Here is a 24,570-nt window from a genome sequence, read left to right on the forward strand (position 1 = left end):
TGACTTAATAAAACAATGTTCTCACAATAGTGTTTAAATTTATTCAGTCAGATTTCATTGTGAGGTTTCCTTCTCTCTATAATCAATGTAGGCAAATAGTTTAAAGAAAATTCGTAATATACATGTTCCTGTATTTATATGATTGCTTATAAACATGCCAGGATCAATTATTTTTAATTTTTGCAACCATTATTGACCATACAAGTTGTGATTGTGGAGTTCTGATATTTTTGTTTCTTACTGAATGGTCTGTTGGCAAAGGCAGGTCTCCCCTTTGAGACTGGTGCACAGGGCAGAAATTAACCAGGATTTCTGAGTGGTTTCATGTTCAAGGTCACGATACAAATTTATCAAACACAATTCAAATGGCGTGTGACATTGAAAAGAGGGCATCCCCTGCCTCTCTTCCAGAGCCAGTCTTAATTTTGTGATACTATTCAGGACAGAGAAAGGTCCTTCTTAATTTACCTAAAATCTGAGCCTGAATACCCACTCTATCTTATAGGAAAAAAAAAAAAAAATCCTGGTTTTCTTTGAAAGACTTCATTGCACAAAGGATCAAGTCTTTCCTAAACTCACAGATACAATCAGCTTCCAATACGCTCCACATATACAAACTCTGAGCCATTTCAAGCATAAATTTTAGGAGTAAAGAAAGTTCCAGTGAATACCTAAATAGATAGGAAAAAAGAATATTCTTCCTCCAAGAATACTTTTCTGAATCAAACTTTCTTCCCCCAAATTAGAGCACTGACAACCATTAGTCATATTATCTTATTTGGGGTATAACCTGTTTTAATATGTACACTAAAATGAAACAAAATATGTCCTCTTTATAGCATAAGATATAATATATTTAGGCAAAGTAATGCATCTGCTGGATTTTAAAATACTAGAGTTTCAAATAATCAAAACTGTATTTCTAGACCTTTTGCTACATGCCTGATTCTACCAATATCCTCTTTGTGCTTAAAGAAGTCATGAAGCAGCCAGAAACAAAGAATTTCAAGTCATAAACTAATGATGGAATTAACCTAAATTATAGGTTAGCTATTACACACTGACATACAATGATACTGCCAAGTTTCTTCAAAATGTAATACTTATTTGTTGTCATTAAGCCACTGGGGTAAATGGCAACATTTATAATTATGTAGAAAATCAAACAGAAATCATTAAGAACATTTTAATGAAAGTGTATTTTTTGTTACTCACTGAAATTATTGGCAGCATTGAAACAAAATCTATTAATGTTTTAAGATATGAACTACGCTTTAACCTGGTATCTACTGCAGTACAAAGAGCTAAGTCACATACAAAACGTGAAAATCAATTTTGGCAACTAGACTAGAGTGTAAATAGCACAGGCCAATTCTCCCCAATGCCTAAGATATTTCCTGATAAATGAGATTCCCAGCACTAAACGTTTAACAAATTGATCTACTAATGGACTGCAAAAGCCAGTAATCTTCCTCAACCTTCTATTAACACCAAGTAAATTTCCTTGGTATTGTTTACTAATCTGTACAGGATTTAAACACCCTAAGTAATCTGTTTTTATTTTTCCAGCACCAGAATTAGACATAAAAAGGTCAGTGAAAAATCTGTGATCATTTTCAAATTGGGGGCACAAAAAAACACTGAATAATTAGTCTGAAAGAATATGGCACAGAAAGTTTGTTTTCTCTTTTATCTAGGTTTAAGACAATTATTTACAAATAAAGCATCATGAAATTTGTCTTTTTATGGAAACACCAAGGGAAATCTTAATAAAATGTTTGCAGTGCCAACAAAAAGCCTAAGCACAGTATTTACATTACTGAACTCAAAAAACAAAATGATTTCTTAAATATCTTGGATTCTATCCCTTAAGTAAAAGGATTTACATAGTCAAGCTTCATTTGCTTACTTGGGAGTTACTCTTCCAAAATGTCTTTTATCCTGTAAACCAGAAAGCCTCCCTTCTTGCACAAAACATTCCTCACTTTCCAGTCACCAATTGTTTGGAAAAACTTTCCCTTGACAGAGATACAGGATCATCTCTCAAAGAGCCAAATCAAACAGCCAACCTACTAAAGACACCTAGCAATCTGGTTACTGTCCAAATTGTTTTCTAGACTAAAGTCAACTAATGGTAAAGGGATCAGAAGGAGTCTGGGATTCTAAAAAGGTTCATTAAGAATGCATTCACATTCAGCAAATGTGATATGCTATTTGGTTTTTCTATTATCTTTCTCATTTATACTGCTGTACAAGTGCATGACGATGCTATTATAATTTAAATTACTAGATATCTTTGTCTTGAAAAAGCAGAGAAAAAAAGATGTACTCTCAAGAGTGGTTCTGAAATTTCATTGTTGTTAAACTTTTACCGGATGATAAATACTTTAGAATGATAATACTTTAAGAGTTGCCAGAAAAAAGACATAAAACATGACTTCCTACCAACAGTATGTGTGTCTGCTTTTGACCAAAGTGGTGAAACCCAGGTTCTCTAAGAGCATAAGACACAGGACATGAAGGCTGAACTTTACCCATCTAAGAAGCAGTCTATATTCACTATCAATAATCAATACCCCCAAGTCACCACAGCTCAGGAACTAAGGATATCAGGACACAATGGCCTGGATACATTACATATGAAAGCACAAAAGCAGTCTCTATCCCCACTAAATGCCATTCCTTCTCACGCTGGCTGACTTCAAATATGAATATAAATTAAGACAATTCACTCTGCCTCAGAGAGAGAAACAAAATGAACAAGAAAATAAATAGTCTGGTCTCTAGGGGTACTGAATATTTTTATTGTCTTAAATTTACTGGGAAACATAGGCATAAACTTGTGCAGTCTGGGCACCATACTTACGTAAATAGCAGAGGGTTATGGTTTCAATTTGGTTGTGACACCATAAATATTGGCATACCGAACATGTGCTTACTGCCATGAATTTTGAACTCTCTCTCCAGGGTCTGCTTCTGTTTTGTCCACATGCCAGAACTAAGGACTACTTAGTTCTGCCCATAATCTCATAGGATCAGAGCTGAGAAAATCAACTTTATTTCCAAGGGGAAAAAAACTATATTCTTTGAGTGACTTTTTAAAAGACTAACTTTTTCAAGATCTTTGCCTTCCCTTGGATAAATCACAGTTGTCAATCTCAAAACCTCAAAGCAAAAAAGAAAAACAAACTAAAAATAAGAAAGCACATGAGTTATATCTTATCTTAACTAGAAAGAGCAAAAGGGGAAATAGTTCAAAACAAAAAATACGTCACAGTTACTGCAAATGAACTTTCAATGGTCATGCTCTTCTCTATAATAAATTGATTGCAAGAAAACTTTATCCTAAAGTTCCCTGTTTAAAAATAAGTTTCCTGGAAATGATACATTTCTTTTTCTTATTGAGGAAATAACATTCTAAGCAGTCATCATTATAATTTTGCCAATCATGTTCTTTGTGCATTCATTTTACTCAGCCTAAGCAAAAAGATTGAGGCTCTCCAGCTAGCCCCTTGTAGTTCCTCAAAATGAAGCCAGACGTTAGGCGCATCCCCCAGCTGTGAAATAAGGCATATGACTCGTTTAGAACCCATCAATGATGATTTATGACACCAGATGCCAACACTGCAGCAGAACAAGCTGTGTTGGGTCTAAGTGGGCTGTTTTCACTTCACTTAAAAGATCTACCATCCAGTGGGGCACTAGGCTAGAGATTATTCAACGTTTTATTCTCTGACACTTGAAAATTATGGAAGATTAAAACGCATATATAATTAGAATCCAAGGTAGAAAGTGGTCAGCTCTGCACTATTCTGAAGGCAGACATATCAGACTGAAAGAAAGAGGGAAGGCTTTATGCAGTGGAGACGGGACCAGTCAGACAAGGCCTTAAATCCATGTTGGCTTTGAACACACAGCACGAAGGAGAAATGATGGTTCCCTTCCATTCCACGCCCCAGGCACTAACTCACTCGGCTATTTTCCCACTATCTGGCATTTGAAAGGCTGCAAATGCCTTCAAACTGCTGTCCCAGCCTGTAGTTTCTCTGTCCTTTACAATCACCCTGAAGTACCTTTATTTTGGAAAGAAAACAATTACATATTTTAAATCTGTATAGAGAGTAGGTCTTAAATGTTTTCACCACACCAAAAAAAAAAACAAAAGGATAACTACATGAGGTGATGGATAAATTAATTTAGCTGGTTTGCGGTAATCCTTTTGCAATGCATACATATATCAAAACATTCCTTTTTATATGGTAAACACATGCAGTTTTTAATTGTCAGCTATACTCAATAAAGCTGGGAAAAACACTATTTGCTGATAAAATAATAATACGAAAAATGCAAAATGTATTTAAAAAACAAAAAATCAAACCTGATTAATTTATGAGTATTTAATGATCTGTTATAGGTGTAAGAATATACGCATAAACAAAAAGACACACCCTTATTATTAGGAATTGACACAGAAGGCTATAATCATTACCCATCAGCCAAGGTCTTTTGATGGTGCCCTATCATCTCATGAGTCTGCATCTAAACATGCTCTTAGTATGTCAGACAGAGCCCTCAAAATTAATGAATAATTTTTCAATCTTCTCACCAAAAGCAGTTCATTTTTGAATAGGCTTTGTGCCCTCTCACAAGTCTGCACCTTCTGCTTAGAACTCTCTCTTCCTTTTCTGGGGAATTATTTATCCTTCAAGACCCTACTCAATGATAGCCCCATGAGAAGCCCTACTCGACCCCAAAGCAGAACATCCCTGGGTCCATGGGCATTCTAAGCATATGTCTAGCGCAACATGAACAACACTGATTATGAATATCCAGCACACACAGGACATTTTGTTTACCTGTTTTCAGGATGTGACACAGTAATCAGCACAACAAATACTTTTGTGTATTGGCTTAAATTAATTTATTGTTTGAAAGAGTTGGCAGAGCAATACATGGGGTCAGGAAAGTACAGATCTCTGGGGTGAGCAGAGGTCAGTTTTTTTTGTTTTGTTTTGTTTTGTTTTTTTTTGAGACGGAGTCTCACTGTGTCTCCCAGGCTGGAGTGCAGTGGCGTGATCTCGGCTCACTGCAAGCTCCGCCTCCCGGGTTCACGCCATTCTCCTGCCTCAGCCTCCCAAGTAGCTGAGACTACAGGCGCCCGCCACCACGCCCGGCTAGTTTTTTGTATTTTTAGTAGAGACGGGGTTTCACCATGTTAGCCAGGATAGTCTCGATCTCCTGACCTCATGATCCACCCGCCTCGGCCTCCCAAAGTGCTGGGATTACAGGCTTGAGCCAGCAGAGGTCAGTTTTGTGTAATCTTTGTATTAGAAGACTGGGGTGACAGCACAGTAGTCATGGAGAACAACAACGTAGACTCCTTACTCACAGTGTGGTCCTCAGTCCAATGGCATTTGCATCACCTGTGAGATGGTTACAATGCAAACTTTTAGGTTCCACTCAAGACCTACTAAATTAGAATCCGAATGTTAATACGGTGATTTGTATATATATCACAGTTTGTGAAGCACCAATCCAAGCTTGACTAGAGTAGACACAACCAGAACTCTATTATAAGAAGATTATCTGACATTAACCTCCTGCAAATGATCGATTGCGGGTGACAGGGCATGGAAAAAGCCTGAGTCATAGAAGAATAAGAACACTCTGTCACAGTTTAGGTCATAGGTAACCAGCACCTGGTTTGGGATGACAGTGAGAATGCAGAAATTTACAAATGTAAAGATAATTATTTTACCTAAAAATAGCAATGTTAATATGTACTTATTAGCTTGACAATAATTCCATGCTTACTTAACATACTATATTATATATTTTGAAATATTGTGGAGGAATAATATTTAAGCAGGACAAAATCTATTAGTTTTAAGTTGCTTTCTCAGACTTGGAGTGCTAAGAGCAACACAGATTATGAGAAATAGTAAGTCCTCTAAATATACATGTTAATTGGATGTTCCAATGGAACTGAGGTTTCCACAAGAAAGGGACCAGGACATTCAAGTGACAATAGGACGGATTTTCAAGAAAAACAGCAAGAAGCTGTTTTATGCATGCTGAATCCCTCACTTTATCAAAAATTATCTCAAGGATCACTTCCTCCAAAACTTAATACCTAATTCCCTACCAAATAAGCTCAGTTCTTACTGTGATTATTTGGTATGTGGCTTAATGCTCTACAGTTATTTCACCTGTGTTCCAATATCAACTGTATGAGAACTTTCTAAAATAGAAGGCTTACCTCTTGCTACACATTTAATCTTTTCCACTCCTCTGGCTCTCTCCCAAACCTCCAAAACAAGCAAAGAAACAAAACATGTTTCCTTCCATCCTGGAACCACTATCTCCTTCTCTCTTAAAAACTTGATGTCTTACTTTCTCACTTTACTCCACGTCCATTCTTCTACGCCACTTATTACACGGAAGATTTTTTCTTTGTGTCAACCTGGAAAAATCAGAGACCACTCATTGGTCTTCATTTTTTTCAGTCGCTGTATTTTATCATATGGGCCCATTTCTGTGATTTTTCTCTCTCTCCTTCCCTGGCATCCTTCACTACCTGCCTTGTGACTGCACTGACTTTTTTTTCCTTCATGGCTTCCTCTTCAGGGGGTTTCTTCCTGTGAGATTTCCTTTTCCTTCTGACCTTATTCTTCAATGTTGAGCAACCTTCATTCTGTTTCTATCTTGTATGTACCATCCAGAATCAGATTTAACTCATAATTTGGCTGCCCACATAGCTGGGATAGGAGGGCCAATAAAGGAGTTCACAATGAAGCATGAAGAATCACTCTTCTATTTACTCAAGCCCAAGTCATACATCAAAGTTCCTCCCTTTGTGCTTCCTATTTCCAATGACCTTCCCACTGAACCTACTTCTGAGGTCTGCCTCAAAACAAACTACACTTTTGACTGCATGAATTTCCCACACTTCTTTACTGTGAATATCTACTCACCAGGTTTCCAGCTGCCAAAATCCTATCCCACCTCTGATTCTGCACATGCAAATGATGCTCATCTTTCCTGGCCCCTTTGTTCAAAATATATATATATATATATGTATGTATATATATATATATATATATCTCCCCTAACAACTTTTCTCAGCCTTTTCTAATGGCTCAGCTAAATAATCTTGCCTTTCTCTGAATTCCCACCAAACATGACACTATCGTTTTTTATTCTCTAATATACCTGTGTCTTTTCTTTCCCTTTCACTATAAACTACTTGAAGGCGGTGACCAAGCCTAATTTCACTTTGCATTTTCCACAATGCCTCAGCTTCAGACAGGTACCTAAGGCAGAAAGGTGTGAACTGTTTTCAGGATCACAGAAAATCCAGTTTAAATGCAGGTCTTAGGTTTCTTCATAGACCTAAGGCCATCAAGTTACTCATTTAAAAAAAAAAAAAAAAAAAAAAGGAAATAGCAAGTCACACATTACACAGAAACTATAATATCCACCATTGTCCGTTGTTTTTTAAGCCTGTGAGGCTGAAGCAGTTATTTCTGCTGCCAGACTTCCAGCAGTGACACTTAAAAGTTGCCAGTAGGGTATGATGCCATCAGTTCTCAAACCTTAGAAAGGCTCATTGATTTTTACTAAGGATTTCTTACACAATCACTTCCTTTAAGGCCAAATGAGCCAACCACGACTGACAGAAGTTACAGACTGAATAAATGTTATGGTATCGACATAAAAATTATTTCGTTTCCTGTGCTTACTTCAATTTCCAAGTTTACTTCTAGCTCCCATTGCCACTAGTCATCACCATTAATGCGCAGCACGACATATTTTTATACATCCACCTACCCAACTCCCCTTTATTGGACCATTTTGGCACAATCATCATACCCAATTTCAGAGAAGATAAATTAATATCCTAACGCAATAAAGTGGCTCTGCTAAAAACAAGATAACTTGGATAGGACTTATTGCTCACTTCTCAAGACAAATGAATCTCACACTAGGGTGGTTATAACAGCAGTTTTATTACAAGACTGGCAGAAGGACAGTAGCTATAAATCCTAACTGTTAGATTTTTTTACTTTACCTAGTTGTCGTTATGAGTCTACTCTTGTAAGCCAGAACAATTATTTTACGATTAGTTTAGACATGTCTGCGCCCAGAAGGAAAATTTCTATTTCGATCATCTTATTTTCCTTGAAAAGAACCTAATGATACCAGAAATCAGATCAATTCAATCTTCACACATGAGTTTCTAGCCATTTTTCAAAGTTGAAAAGATTTATAAATGCAATTGCTCAGAATTTTAGTTATGCTTTCCAACTGCAATACAAAATAGCAGTAATGGATTTCCATGCACTAGATGAAAACAAACAAACAAAAAATAAGTTTGCAACCTCATTCTCAAGGTAAAACATGGTCACCATCCTATAAAACATAAAACACACCCCTAAATTTGGACTGCAAATCTATCACTTAAACATCTAGTAAATGACCCAATTTGTTTACATGGCCCTGTAGCTTTTTATGGCCTTTCCATAAAGAAGTTATTACATCCATTCCCTTTATTTTGTTTAAGAGTGTTTGAATGAGCCCCAGAACCACATGCTAGTTAAACAAGCCTTCCTTAGATGGACGTGGTCTCATATAACTCACCACTACCGGGGAAATTTTCAGAACAATGTTTGTAGTTTTGAAACACCACACATTCCTACACACCAAAAGTATTTCCAGTGCTTTATGCAGTTTTAAATGTTCGGCAGATATATTAAGTAAGTCCTATTTTTCCATTTTTCCAAGTAAACTTGTGGCATTTACACTTCTTCCAGAAGATTTGCACCTCTGAGTTTTTGCTACAGTAGGTTGGCCACTCAGAAATGACTGCAAACAAAGATTGCAAGGGAAATGTAAAATCCAGACACCCTAATTGATTTCCTAGGATGTAAATGTTAGTTCTAAAAGGAAACCATTTTAAAGCTGTTAGTTTAATGGGGTGGCCAACTGATGCCTATTAAAAGTTATCAGTACAGATTAAAGATATATTTTCCACCATGAAGCAAAAACTTTTTAAAAATAAAAATAGATATGATTTAATTACTAATTTTTTCTTCGTTATTATGGCTTATAACCTCAAGACTGCTAATATTCTCAAGAAAACACAGATAAAACCACTTTTTAAAGGGTATTTATCAATTAGGTATCTCAACTCAGTATCTCTCAGTATCCTAGACAGATTGTGACCTGGGAAATTGCCTGCTATTTTCAGATTGCAGCTTTTTCTAGAAACAGACAGTTTTGACCACAGTGACTAACACAATGCAAAGATACAGTGGAACCCATTTTACATATATAACTGTTTTATATATATATATATACACACACACACACACATATACGCACACACATATATAACTATAAATTTGGGATAATTCTACAACTATGCATTTTGTTACTGATTTTACTTTTATTTCTAAAAAAAAGTACATTATTTCTGGAGGTCTACATGAAAATGTATTGCCTCTACAATACAACAGACCAGACTTCATAGCATACTAGTGTTTTTATAACTTCAGATGCAGATATATATATACACACACACATATATACGTGTGTGTATATATGTTCTTTTTCATTTATAGCTCCAGAAATAGGGAGCTTTTGTTTAGAAATAAAAGTAAAGTCAATAATAAAATGCATACTTGTAGAGATGTCACAGCCTATTGAAAACAAAGAATCCCCTAATGCCTTTTATTATCTACAAAATTAACATATTTCCAGCAGAGATCTGCCTCCAGGACACCCTACCTCAGGCTATGGATGTACAGATCTATACTTTTCATACCAGCATTATCCAACTTTTTCCCTTGTTTTTATAGTATTCACAAAACCACCAACTACTATAAATTGTACTCATCCTTTTAATGGGTAATCCAAAGGCAAATCGCACTCTAGTAAGAGAGAGTCTTTAGTATGCTTCCATAGAACAATCTGAAAACACTAACCATTACTGTGTTTTTCCTATGTTCTTTACAATTTGTATCCTGCCTGTCGTTAGATCTCAGGTTTAAAGTACAGTAAATCAGAAAAGAACACTGCAGGTTTCCCCCTTTTCCCAGACCCAGCAAGAAATTTCCAGTAAGAGAAATGAATACTTCTTTCTTCTAATTTGTTCACATCTTACGTTTTAAGCAAATGTTTCTTCTTAGCACACTGATTTTAAATATCATCTGCTACCATAGCAAAATAAATTATAAAGCTTTAATGACTCTCAATTTGCATTTCTAATCACCCTAGACTATGAATATATATGGCATTATGGGAAACAAGCTGTGATTTATTCCTCAGCAGAAAAAAAAAAAAAGATAAATAACTATGACTACTTAAAAGACAGATGTCCTTATAAATACACAGCAAAATAACTGCCAGAAACAACAGGAGATAAGTACCACGTAAGTCCAACTTCTGTTGTTAATGGTTTCTGATCTCTGCAGTGACTCAAAGGGCAGGTGCAATGGCCAACTGGGCATATTTAAGCACAGAAGTATATCTCTATCATGCAAACACTGAAATGCTTAAAATAGTATCCCCTCATGAACAAGGATTTCCTAGAATGCAAATAGCATAGCTTCAAAAAATGGCATGGCATCAAGAAGTACATCCACCAAGAGAATTCAGTCATTTCAAATCCTTAAATACCACAAAATCTTTCCAGCATTTATATACACGGGACCCAAATGAAAGTCAGTGAAAAAATGATGCAGATACTCAATGAAGAGTAACCTCATAGCAATTAATTTTCCACCAACTTGAGATCTTTTCCTCCTAAAATTGTTAAAACTGTTTTCTTTGCCTGTGATGTAACAGCTTCATTACTTTAATTCAGCGTCCTGGAAGCTGCCTCCCTTTTATCCCAATTGCAGATCCTTCACCCAGCCTCATTCTGCATGCCGTCCGTTTTGTGAATGAAGTGTGAAAACAGCTCTTTGTTTACATAAAGCAGGTAATATAGAGTAGTGTGTGGACACAGGCTCAGCTCAAGAGAGTGGAACTGAGGCTGCGCAGCCTGCCCTTCTAACCCGTTCACAACTTCCAAACGTGCCTGATGACTGAAAAACATTCCAGCAACAAGTAGTTATCTGCACACACCAAAGCAGAACTCTGCCACTGCCTGCCTGCTGAGAAAGGAACTGAATAGCAAGGGTTTTGATGGAATCTTAAACATGAAGACTTTTCTTTTTGTTCTATTTGTTAACTGTCAACCCTGCAGGAAGTACACACAGTATCAGGGCCTTTGAATGCATAAGTGTAGAACATCTTTCCACTTTTTCTAGCCTCTCCTCACTCTCAACAACGATGCTTCTCGTCTCTCGCCCATGATATACCTCTTCATGTGTCTATTCTTTTCCTCAGGCTGTTCCCTCAGCCTAGGATTCTTCCCTCTTTTTCCCCTCTCAGACCTGCTTCAAACCACATCACCTCCTCTGTGGGAACTTTTCTCCTTCGACTTCCCTTCTAGACAAAACCAACCACTTAGTAAATCAATAGAGGATTTTTGAAGTGAAATAAAGCACTCTGTGTTCCCACAGCACTTTGAACACAAAACTAATAGACCATGAAGTAACAGGAAGGATCTGCCATCCTCTGACCGAGTTTGAGTCTCAAAGGCAGGTCTGCATCTTCTTCTCTGTGTACGCGGCACCTAGGGCAAAGCTTAGCAAAGAGCACAGGCTCATAAATATTTGCTGAATGAAAACAATGTTCTAATAAAACATTAGACCATTTAACTTACGAAGGAGGAGGCACGTGGCTCTGAGTCCTGGCTTGGAGTCAGACCAATGTCCAAACATCTACCAGCTGTGGGACCTTAGCTAAGCTACTTAGCCAGTGAAGCCCCGGTGTTTTTCCCAAGACCTCACGGAAAGTTTATCAACTGCATACTATCTGCAAACATTGAGGACAAATATGGCACCTGACAGTCACTCCTGGAGAGTCATCATTAAGCAATGCAAAACTAGAGGCTTACTCAGAGCCCTTTAGACCCATGCAACTACCCCCTAAAATGCATCTAAATCTTGCTGCTGCCGGGTCCTTCCTGGCAGTTCTTACTGATTTATCAGCACACAGTGTATATAGTAGAAATGTAAAGCTACATCCTTGCACTTACCATTAAAATGCCTTGTTCTGTTTGAGAACACTGATTTCTCTTAAGGAATCAGACCTCTACTTTGTCTCTGCACCGCCCCACAAACCCCAGCAACAACCCAATACACATCTCAGTGGACTAAGAAGCAACCCCACTACTATTCTAAAGAAAAAAATCCAGCTGGGCACAGTGGCTCACCTCTGTAATCCCAGCACATTGGGAGGCCGAGGTGGAAGGATCGCTTGAGCCTAGGAGTTCAAGACCAGCCTGAGCAACATCGTAAGACCCCCATCTCTAAAAATAAATACAAATATTAGCAGGGAGTGGTGGCACACACCTGTAATCCCAGCTACTTGGGAGGCTGAAAAGGGAACATCACCTGAGCCTGGGGAGGTCATCAAGGCTGCAGTGAGCTGTGATCACACCACTGCACTTTAGCTTGGGTGACAGAGTGAAACCATGTCTCAAAAACAAAACAAAACAAAACGAATATAAAACGGGAAAAGCTAACTACAAAAAAAAAAAAATCATAGTTTGAAAATAAAAGAGGAATTAAGTAAAACAGCAAGGGAGCAAATTTAGAGAAGACAGCCTGGCAAAGATGGTCTGGTGTGGACACAGGGCAAATAACCGTCCCGGGAGGAAGCTACTCAGTCACCAGGGGATGATAAAAAGTGGTTTGAGGATGGCACATGAATTCTAACGAGAAATCTGATGACAAATAAAATTAACAAAACTAAATTTAAAATGCATTCCCATGAGGTAAAAGACAAAATTAGCCAATGCTACCAAAAATATCACTTATAACAACTTGGCTTTAATTATAAATGTAGTTATTACAGTTCCTCTTTATAATGTTTAGCTCCCTTTGTTTTCAGATTTGGGAACTTTGCAAACAAAAAGTTTAAAAAGGTAAATTAAAAATATTTTAGGCAAGCCATTCAAGTTTACAGCTATTAATTTATTTTCTGAGTGTCTTGACCTTAAAAAAATAAAAATAAATAAAACAAACTTGAACTTCTGAATAGAATATCCCACAGAATACAGTGTAAATAAAAGTTAAGGCCACTCATTAAATATATTTCAAAAATAATAGGTTACACTTTCTAGCGTTCACTGAACGTGCTTATTTATTCATTTTTATGGCACTTTTATCATTAAGACATCCTGCTAAATGAAACGTTAAAATTATTACCAAAAAGTTTCCTTGTGGAACCAAGCATGGCAATGTCAGCCATATTCTTCATCACCATCACTGAATAAACCAAAATATTAAAATAAACATCCTTCATCTATATACCTGCTTAAAGTATGGTTCTAACATAATAGTAACCATTATAAAGGTACTATTTCCAGTTATTTGCCAATTTGTCAGATGCCTACACAAACAGAAGTGTCACTGTGTGTGTGTGTGTGTGTTTGTGTGTGTGTGTGTATATACTGTTCCATTTGACTAATGGGATTATTATGAGATTGTTTCCCTTACTGTTCCTGTAAATATTTCGGAAGCAACAAATTCCTACACCTCATCTTCCAATCTGAAAAGCATGCAATCCACTAGCATAATAAAGAAATGCTTTTATAAAAAAATATCTGAATTTTGAAACTAGGATTCCATTTGCCTAACTGGTTCTCACATAAGGAAAAATATATCACCACTTTAGCAGTTCAATAGTGGCTCCCAAGTGACCTTGACAAAGTCAAGTCAACTTCCACTGTCTAGACCTCAATCTTCACACCAGGGAGGATAAGCTCCTGGGGTCTTTCTAGCTCCAACATTCCTCATACCACACACGCTGCTGAGTTCTAGCCTGTGCAAGTTATCCTTGAGCCACAGGTACAATACAGAAAGCACACAGATTTTGAAGGCTTGTCATCTATGCAACATTTTCAAGAGTCCTTGGTCTGCATCACACAACAGTCCCCATCTTCAGAAAATATAAGCCCATGCACAGCAATGACACTTTTAAAAGAGTAACCAGTTCTAGGAAACCTATCCATTTGCCTGGTACCTGCTCACTTGGTAACATCTATCTTTATCAAGAGTAAAACGTGGTACTCTGATTGGCACAACCCATCAGTACCAATACTTGAACAACCATATCTTCCTATTTAAGAAGTCAAGCAGTGTGCAACTTCCAAGACCAAAACGATATCTTAAAAGATGGCCTGTTGTTAGAGTTAACAGCATAGTCTTTCTTTAGTAAGATACTAACTACCTCCAGAACCTTTCAACAGATACTTAGCGGGCACACTCTCTGCCATACCTGTCTCAGGTGCTGCAGTTCCTACAGGAAGCGATTCAAACAAGGTCCACACTCTCAACGACTTAGATTTTACGGTGGGGGTGAGGGATGTCGGTAGATAATTAATTAATTAATTAATTAATTAACAACAAGAATATCAAGGAGTATTAAGTACCACATAATTAATTAATTAACCTTGAGAAGATAGAGGTGGTTAATTTAGATTTAGTGATCAGAAAAAAGACCTCTCTGAGAAAGTGAATCATTTAATCTAGATGATGGGAAGGTGTTACCCATGCAAGAGCAGCTGGTTAGTGTTAGCCAGAGAGGTAGGGGCAAATGACTGGAGGTTGCAATTGCATGCTGAGTGTGCCATGTCCACCTTCCCATCTCTCCCCAGGCCATGACCCTTGAGGAGCTAAAACCAAAAGAGCTGCAGGAAGGGAGCTTGAAAGAAACCATACCCCTTCCTTACTCCAGGTCTTTCAAGTCATGGCTCAGGCATGAGCTGCTAAGCAGAGAGGAAAAAAGATAGAAGTTTTAACCGCAATATGAACTAAATTGTCCAGAGCTAAAAGTGTCAAAATGCTTAACAATCAGTATGGCAGAAACACTGATCCATCAGGACAGAGGCCAGCAGGGTTGCAGAAGTATCTTAGAGGCCTTGAGCAGTACCAGGCATTGGAATTTCTGCTTCATCACATGTTGGTCCATTTGTCTTAAAGGAGTTGCACTAGTCTCTTCCCAACTCACTGGAAATATTTCAACATTTCAACATTTTGGTAATCAGTATGGTAACCAACACTGGTACATACTAAGTGATTACCAAATATTAGATGACTTCTTAGGAGATTTAATAAAAGGGAGATTTGAAAAATAAAATCATAGCTAGAGGTAGTGGTGATGAAAAATAATACAACATACAGATTGTTTAAAATTGATCTTAGCCAAAAGATAAAGAAGCAACAGGGATTGCTTAATAAATGAGTTATATAGAGATTACACAGAGTTACACAGAGTTATATATTCTGATTATGTATAATGCTTCCAAATTAGAAACAGGAAAATCAGAGTAAGTAAATGAAGGGACTTTATGACTTCTGCCATTTTGGTTGACACAAATAGAAACCTATGAGGAAAATTTCATCAGTCATGGAAACTTTTTTGTTTTTACTATGAACGTTATGAATGTCTTGATCCATCATTACTTATTTAACATATCACCTTATCATTAGAATTTTGTTTCTACAAAAGGTGCAAACATTTATAGATAAAATCTTACCAGTCTAAAACTTGAAGAAAACATGAAGTGGAAGCTAATATACAGAAGATATTTAAGAAATAAGTTTCAGGAAGGGTGAAATTAGAGTAGACAAAGCTAAAGTTTCAGTGCCTGAGCAGAGCTACAGCTCGCAGAAGAGATGGCAGCACTGAGGGAAGTTTAGTGTCCAATCCCATCCTCTATTTACAACTATTTAACAAATGATATATTAATCCCTGAGGCTTCCTACAAACCAATCTAAACATGTTTTAGTGGTAAAAGCAAAATATATCATCCATCCAATATCTACGATTACAGTTGATACAGAAGAAAAATTACCATATAATAGAGCTTTTTAATCACCTACTGTGAAAAGACAAAATTCATCATTACATAATGGCACTGTACTTCTTCAACTTCCTCAACTATCTCAAACAGCAGAGAACCAGGAGGAAGTTTTTTCTTTTTTTTTTTTTTGTAAAAAAGCCTTTAAACAACAAAAATAAATGTCACAAAGGTCACGCAATAAAACTTATAGGGAAACTTACAGGAAAGTCCCTTTAGTCTGCAGTTAGAGCCTACTTACTCGTGGACACTGTTCTAAATATTGTGGTTACCTGTTTTTGATAAAACAGAGATTTGAAGTTGCCGCCTATAAACGATGGTAAGGGGATTGGACACCTTTTTTAATTTTCCATTTTTAACTTAAATTTTGTTAGATACAGGCACATTGGCAGTAGGAAGAGAAAGCTGGCACTGATAAAAAGAGACGGAAAATCCATGAACACAAGATACAGGCAAAAGGGCATGACCAGCAGACCAAAGTAAGTTGCCCCACATGCTACGAAAGCCCTTGAGGAAAAGAACACATACAATAACTGATGTTCATAAGACCAACCGTAGCAAACAGCAGCATATTCCAAATCCAAATTCGGAATGGCTAAAGAAAATGAGAAAAAATAATACGCATGCTCTTGATCTATGAATAAACTAAAAATCACTCACCAACAACACAGGTAGAAGAGGCAATCCTCCCCCAACAACTTTGTCATTGACATCTCTTTGTGTGTATGCAACAGACAAAGTAGGTTTTGTTTTGTTCCTGAATGTATGATTCTGCTACAACTCAGAAGCACCATCCCAGAACTTAATCATTCCACAATAGGCATTCTCATCTAAAACCAGTGTGCACAAAATATGAGTATTTTTCACCATGATCATATACTAAGTATACAGACCAGACACTCCCCAAGCAAGTCAATGTTATCTTTTAATCTCTTTCCTCAAGTTAAATCTGAAAACCCTTGTTTTCATATGTGAGACAGGGTCAGAAGTAAGGTTACAAATTAAGTATGGTTTATGAAGCCAACTTATAATATTAGAGGATAAAACTGTTTGTACAGTAAAAGCGGCAAGAATTGCAACCCAATGGTAGGTCAAAAACCAGATACCTAATAATAGTGTAAATGACACTAACCCTTCAAAGCTACTTCTGAACCATGTCCACATGATCCAGTCTAAATCCATGTATGCGGCATTGGCTATACCCATCAATTTCCAATTCTACCTCCTCTTGAAACACCAAGTTAATACTAAAACTAAGCAGCCAGAGGTAACTGATCGAATAAACACCATTAGGGACTTCAGAATACTCAAGAAAAGAGAGTATCATGAGGAGGGGTCCTTGAAGACAAGAATGAGCTGCTATAGTCATATCAATTTGGACATTTCAGAGTTAGAGAAGACCGTTCACAAAATGATTCAATGCACGAACTGAGTCAATGGGATCTGGGCCAATGGGATCTTCTACGTGGTATCCTCAAGGAGGGTTCATATTTACAGGACTGTACAACCGTCAAAATTGAGAAAGCAAGAGGCCAATAAAAAATCAATCATAATTCAGTATGTGGGCAAAAAGTTATCCACATAATGGAAAATTTGAAAGTCAAAAAGAAGAAGTAGAAGTAGTAGTACTAATGGTAATGGTAGTAGCTCTAACAAATCTGATTACATTCCAGGGGAATCTTCTTCAGCACCCACCTGTTATCCTCACATCTTCAAACTTTGACGTACAAAAATCAACCTGAGTATGTGCAAGAAAATAGCTCTATATTGCCCCCTAGTGCTGGCCAGTGCCACTTCTCCTTGGGCTAAAAAACTGCAAGTAGTTTCTCTACTTCTAGTTACTTCCTGCCGCCATCCTTAACATAGACCAACCCCTAACATAGCCCAAAACTCTGCCCACAGATTAGGAAACAAGCAGCAATTTTTGGCATCATGCATCTTAGGAATGGAAATGGCCCAGCTTCAGATGGCAACAGAATGTGTGTGGCCTGGCTTAATGAACTCATCTCTCCTGAAGGTGTGAACCTACTTGGGTAAAGTGGCCTATAACCACATGCTTCACGACAGCTCTGGGCCCCTTACGAAGTGATGACAGCATGTGGAACACAAGAGAGAACTACAAGGAAAGGACAAAGAGAAGCACAGGTTAGCAAAGAGATTCAGGGAGATGCCAAGAAAGGCTTGATAAGACAAGGCAATAGGAGAAATGATATGGGACAGGAACAGTAAGAAACAGAAGCCAGGAAGCCAGGAATATTGTGCATTGTTGTCATTATGGAGGAGCTTGTCTAGTAAGAAGCAATATTTTGAACTGGACATTTATTTTACATGAGAAAGAACAAAGGTTGGTCTGATCTGTTTCCTGCACTAGTACAGCTGGTGCTGTGGCTCCTTTGATCACTTTCCCCCAGTCCTCTGCAGCTACTGTGATTAGAGATAGATCCCTAGGCTGCCCTTTGATCAGCAGCTCAAGGAGCCTGCAGGTGCCATGTGCCATCACATTAGCAAGTTGTAAGCACCACCATACTAATATTGGCTGATAAATGTGATACTATGTCTTGCTGTGCAGCAGCAAATACAAATAATGTTTGCAAAAGTCCGCAGAATCCTTGTTTTATCTATTTTTATACCCTAAAACTTTCTGTGCTTTCTTAAACATGAACACTTCATAGAGTTTAAATTCAAAGTTGAAGGTTTGAAATACCCTGATATGAAAAGGAAAAAAAATCACTGTGACTTAAAACTATAGCACACCCCATTTTAATTTTGCAGTTATGCCATTTGTGTTCATTTTGCATGGTTAATGAAGTGACAGAATCGATGATATACAAAGCAGTAAAAACATGTATATTCCTTTTCAAATAACAGTAAGAGCCACCACTTGTAAACAGGGCATTAAACATTCCAATTTTAGACAGCCTACATGAACACTGTGGTTTCATGTGCAGTATAAAATTTCTATTTACAAAGTATTCTCAAAAATGACTTCATAATGGTAGATGAAGAGAAAAAGAGTTTAGAAATTGAATGATGTAAATCATATGGGTTCAGAGGCTAAGCAAATTACACACCCTGAAGCTGCCCTGGCTTTATGAAAGGAGCCTTTCTCCAGCTCTGTGCAATCCCAGCCCAAGGGAACTTGCATCTGAGAGTTTTCTAAACATTTCAGGTACACTTGAAAGCTGAAAGTAATTCTCATTTCCTATGCAGGATTAAGTCGCTTCCAGCACACACAAAATAGCAGTCATTCACCGACACATACAAAAACACACCACCAGAAAGGTAAGGACTTCAGAGTACAAAGGCAAGTTTAGAGAAATACACTTTTTAATTCCTCTAAAAACGACCACACAGCCTCTTGACCTCTATATTTCCTATCTACTCATTGATTAATTGATGACTTCGACCTAGAGTGCTTCAATTCATGCGGCTGATACATTTCCTGACCGACCCCCCTCGCCCTCCCCAAATCTGAGTAAAGTCAAACATGCCAAGACTCATTCATTTTGGATTCGTTTTTAGAGGCAGTTCTTGAACTTCTAACTCTGGCAATGAGCGAACCTGCAATGTGCATTTGAACTGACGTTCACAATCGCTCCCAGAATGTCCTCACTCTAACTGAGGCTGCAGTGGCACTCACGTTGCCCTCTTGGAGCTCTGTGGCAGCTCCCGAAGTTGCAAACCACACTTAACCTTCAACAGTCCATGCCAGTGAACGGAGCGCGCATTTGCATGTAGAGACCAAAGATACCTTCGCAGTCTGGTATACATCACATACCAACGCACAATGCCAACGTTAACACACACAGCGAGAAACAAGCAGGGGGAGAATGGGGGAAAGACTCACCGTTCTGTTCCTTGTTGCTGGAGAACTGGAATTTACTACTCAGGTTGGATTCCGCCTGAGTCCCCTGTCTCTGGCCGGCCAGGGCAGATGTCAGCAGGAGAAGCCTGAGGAGGAGCATTTGGCTGACTGGGACGAGAGCTCACTCACGGCGGGCACTTTGGAAGCAGCGACTCCCGAGTCTCTTTCACCACCGCCAGGGGAAGGCTGCACTGGGGTGGAAGCGCCGAGCCTGCTCTGGCAGCAGAGAATCGCAGGGTAGTTTCCACATAATCCCATCCAAAACTTTTTCCTAGAGCCCTCTTCTGTGTCTCCAGTTTTTGAAAAGGATCAAAGCAAAACCTGGACCTGAACCAGTTTCCCAAGGTTTAAACAAATCCTGAGCTGTGGCGAAGTGGTGGGGGTGGGGGTGAAGGCGAGGGAGGAATGAGGGGGTGGGGACGCGGGGGAGCGGCGAGAAGTCACCAGCAAGTTGCTGGGAGCACCTGTCAGTTCGGGGGACAGGACAGAGGCGAAAACTCAAGGGTCGCGAGCAGCCAGACTGGAAGCCAAGTCGGCGGCGAGCAGTTTCTGATCAATAACAAAGCTGCCAATAGATGCGGCTCTCCGTGCGCCCCTCTCCCCCGCCCCACCCCCCACCCCCGAAGGGGGAGGGGGAAGAAACAAGGCGAGGGCGCCGCGGCTGGTCCCACGGGCCGGGACGCCGGAGCGGGGCCGGGGGGCTCCGGGCCGAGACCGGCCCAGGCGCAGGCGGAGAGAGGCCCCGGGGCTCCTGCTCCCCAACTAGGCGCGCAGTCGGCGCCGCGTCCCGGGCGCCGCGTCCCGAGCGCCGCAGCACGGATTCCGGCACCTGGCTTGAGTTTTCCGCGACCAAAGTTCACCTTGTTCGGGCGCGTCCCCTGCTCCTCAAAGCCTGGGGCAATTCGGCCGCTCGGGGTCGCCGCGGGGCTCCGGTCGTTCCCCTCCCCTCCCCCCACGCCTCGGGCTCCGCGCTAACCTCGGGGCTCGGCGCGGCGTCTCCGCACGGGGTGAAGAGGGAAGGCCGGGGCGGCCGGGAGGATCCGGCTTGTCCCCTCCCCTTCTCTACCTTCCCCCCGCCCGGCGGCAGACAGGAGGTGGGGGCCGTGGGCCGAGTCCGGGCGGAGCGCGCGGCTGGCGAGCGGGGGAGGCTTAGCGGCTCTCCCGCAGGCGGCCGATGGGGCGGGCGGGGATCGGCGCCTCTGGGAGGGGCAGCCCCGGGCCGCGTCCGCGCGAGCGGGCTTGGCCGCCCACTGGCTGTCAACAGGTGCTGCGCAGACAGGGGGTGTTGCGGGACTCGCTGTGGGCAAGACCCCGATGGCCCAGGCGAGGAACGCGGCCAAGGCGGCCCCTGCTTTCCTTTCCACGGAATACCTCTAACCCCAAATACAGAGCACGATGGGTGGTGAAGGGTGCTGCAGAAGTAAGAAGTGGGAAAGAACTTCTTGCAACTCTCCTTCTGCCGCCCCCTGTCGCCTGACTTGCCATTAGTTTCCAAGAGGGATCCCCACTCCCTAAGGTCTTTGCTAGGACCCTTGGCCAGAGTTTCAGAACGGAAAGAAGGGAAATGAATTCAAAGGTTTTTCTCCAATTTCCAGCTCCCTAAAGCAGGACAGATAAAGCAAAAGTAAAGGCAGCCAAAATAATAACATTCATTTAACAAGTACTATATTTACTGAATGCCCACTCTGTCGGGCACTGTTTAGAGGCTGGAACCGTAGCAGTGAAAACAGACAAAAGTCCCTGCCCTGGTGAAGCATACGTAGTAGTTGGGCAGCGTTAAGCTAATAGCAAGCTCTTCTGAGAACGGCGTCTAAGGGACTCAGAAGGATCCTGCAACCTTGGACTTTCCTACAATACAGCCTCTAACAAAACTAGGCTGCCGTGAACCCCTGTTGATAGAATTGTTTACATTTACACCAAAAAGGTCGAGAAATAACCGAAATCTGTATGTGGCTTGTGTTCAGGCTGACTTGGAGAGAGAGGCTGATGCTTTAAGACCTAAAGTTCTTATGAGGTAGTCTGAAATGAAACACACATGCCAAGCAGGGCCTATGGTGGTTCCATGTCTGCTAAATGTGTCTGTGACAGGATCCAACGTGCTTTCTTCGTGGAGAAGCAGAAAATCATTGTGAATGTGTTGAAGGCACAAGCAGAGAGTCAGAAAATTGAATTTTAAAATGAAGCTACTTTTGTGTAATATCAAAATGAAAACTATATATATCAAGCAAGTGCCATGGCAGGCAAATCAGCAATATCACCCAACTTCTTGTGAAAAAAAAAGTCAATGCAACAATTCGACCATCAAGGACACTTGGGCTGGAACAGAAAACCAAAATAGCAATGTCCCTGCAACTAAGGAGTGGCATTTGAGCAAGAACATATTCTTACTGGACCAAAGCAGGAGCTGATCCTTCTTCAGTGGTGATGAAAATGCCAAGCCCTCTTTGTATACTCAGACACCGACTGGGGCCAACCAACCAGACCTTTCTGCTTGAAATATCCTAGTCGTCTTGTTTTTTTCCTTTTTGAAACCTTTTAAAACTTCACCGATCTGTCTCATTCTTGAAAATTTCACCCACCTGTCTCATTCATTCATTCTTATCCCTTTACCACTTCTATCTACAGAGTACTAAATATACATTAAAGGCAAATAAGACCTGATCTTTGACTTTAAGGAATTTACAGTTTAGTGGACAGAAGGTTTTTTTAATCAAGTATGGTATTTTGTTCCAGTTAGCAGCTCCACAACGCCAGTGTGACTCCATATTTGCGTAATATATTCCAAAAATATTTTGTAAATTTGTGAGGGTGAAGGTTTTATTCCCAATTTTAATGACATAATGGGAATTAAATAAAAGACATGCCTTATGAATCCATTGTAATCTATTTGTCATAAAATTCATTATTCTCCAGTTTTTCTAATTTTGTGTGTTTGGTTTTCTAATCAGCATTTTTCTAAATGAAGTTGTTATACGTCCACAGAGTTGAGTTTCCTGACCACCCACATAGAGGGGGTGTGTGTGTGTGTGTGTGTGTGTGTGTGTGTGTGTGTCTGCAAATGTAATCCATTTGCTCTCAGGAGATTGGACGGGTGATGACTACTCTCTATTTTGTATCATTTCATATTGGCTAGAACAGTGCTTGGCACAGGGTGGTAATAAATAAACACTCATGACTGACTGACAGGTTTCTTTATTGGAGTCACTTACATTCTCCCTGGAATTTCAGCGCAATGGTTGTATTTGAAAAGTTACAGATGATCTAGAATAATACTCTACCTCTGCGTTTCACCTCATCCATATTCTACAGATTGATTTGACAATCGCCTTATAAATAAAGTCAGCCAGGTGTTCCTGAATGACCCCTAGACAAAATCACATCCACATTGGCCAATTTCCTTTCAATGTACTTGCATTGTCATTTCTTGAACTGCTCTTGCCCTTGACGTAGTTGATTCTTTTAACACATTATCCTCTGCCTGTCTTCCTGCTCTATTTTGCTTGTTAACCTTTTCTAGAAAAATGAAATCTTTGCATTGAAAGTAAATGTTATTTAATCCAGAGTCTGTGCAATTACTGAACAATATATTTTAAATGAATATGGCTTTGTTTTGGCCAAAGCATTTTCCTTGATGAAAGGCATCTGTTCCACCAACCAAGAGAAAATAATTTCAAACATTCTTTGTGGTTTTCATGTTTTCTTAAACCTTAAGAAGGATTGCCCGTTGCTGCTGCATGCATGAAGAGTATTACCTACAAATTCTTATTAAAGAATATACTTGGTGGTTAACAATGATAATTTGGGGGAGGGGGTGTCACTACTAAATTTTTTTAAGTGAAATAAGATTTTAAAGCAACCTACTCCTTTAGCTAGTCACTTAACACCCAAAGGGGCAGGAACCATGGGGACATATTTTTGCCCCAAAACAAACCATATCTACGTTTTTTTGCTCTTTATTTTTCTGTTTTGATCCTAAGACACACACACGTGCATGCACACACACACAGAGGCATATGTGCAAAGTTGTTTTAAGACTTTCCCTAGGACTTTTCAGTATTTTAGTGGCAGATAATTGAGCATGAATTCCTGAAGTTCAGAAAGCTTTGTTCTACCTAAATACTCATTGTGTTTTGACAATGGCTGACAAGTAACAATTTTATATATATACATATATATATATATATATATATATTTATAAAAGGCAGGGCTGAGGATATCATTAGTAGGCAAAGTAAATGCCCACAGACCACAGCAGGAATAAAGACTGTATTAGGAAGTAAATAAATAAATAAAGTCAGTAGTCTGTCTTAGAGTCATCCTCTTTTCTCTCCACTTTTTCAGCTACCTCATCTTGAGAAATATGACCCGCTATCTCTAGGTTACGAGGATATATATCAATACCCTGTTTTTCAAACCAAGAAATGAGACACTTTTCATTACATTTTATTCTGCTAGCATCAGGTAGCTTTTACCTCCCCAGTGTATCAAATGCTAATCTGAGAAGGGTTTACCTGCTGTGGCTGAGGGTAGAGGGTTTTGCTGAGGCTCTGCTCTAGAAGAAGACACACTTTGTCATTCTGACTTTCCTGGGGAATGGATTTGGAGGATGGGGAGTTAAGAGAAGTGTGGCCTGCAGAAGTGGACTTCAGTTGGCTCTCTGTGGCCTTTCCCTTTGAAGTAAAGCTGCTATTTTCTTATTGAAATCATGACTTAGTATGCATAGATT

General features: G+C 39.5%; 1 protein-coding gene across 3 annotated transcripts in view; it reads right to left on the reverse strand.

Moving 5' to 3' along the window:
• The window catches only part of PDGFC (platelet derived growth factor C), a 220,025-nt gene extending 199,172 nt beyond the window's left edge, over nt 1-20,853 (reverse strand). For all 3 annotated transcript variants that reach the window (XM_005556154.4, XM_074040670.1, XM_074040671.1), the window contains exon 1: nt 19,827-20,853. In XM_005556154.4, coding sequence (XP_005556211.1) covers nt 19,827-19,944 — 118 coding nt within the window. In that variant the 5' untranslated portion in view covers nt 19,945-20,853. The remainder of the gene's footprint in view (nt 1-19,826) is intronic.
• Nucleotides 20,854-24,570: the final 3,717 nt, after the last annotated feature.

This window comes from Macaca fascicularis, chromosome 5, assembly GCF_037993035.2.
Source record: "Macaca fascicularis isolate 582-1 chromosome 5, T2T-MFA8v1.1".
Taxonomy (NCBI): Eukaryota; Metazoa; Chordata; class Mammalia; order Primates; family Cercopithecidae; genus Macaca; species Macaca fascicularis.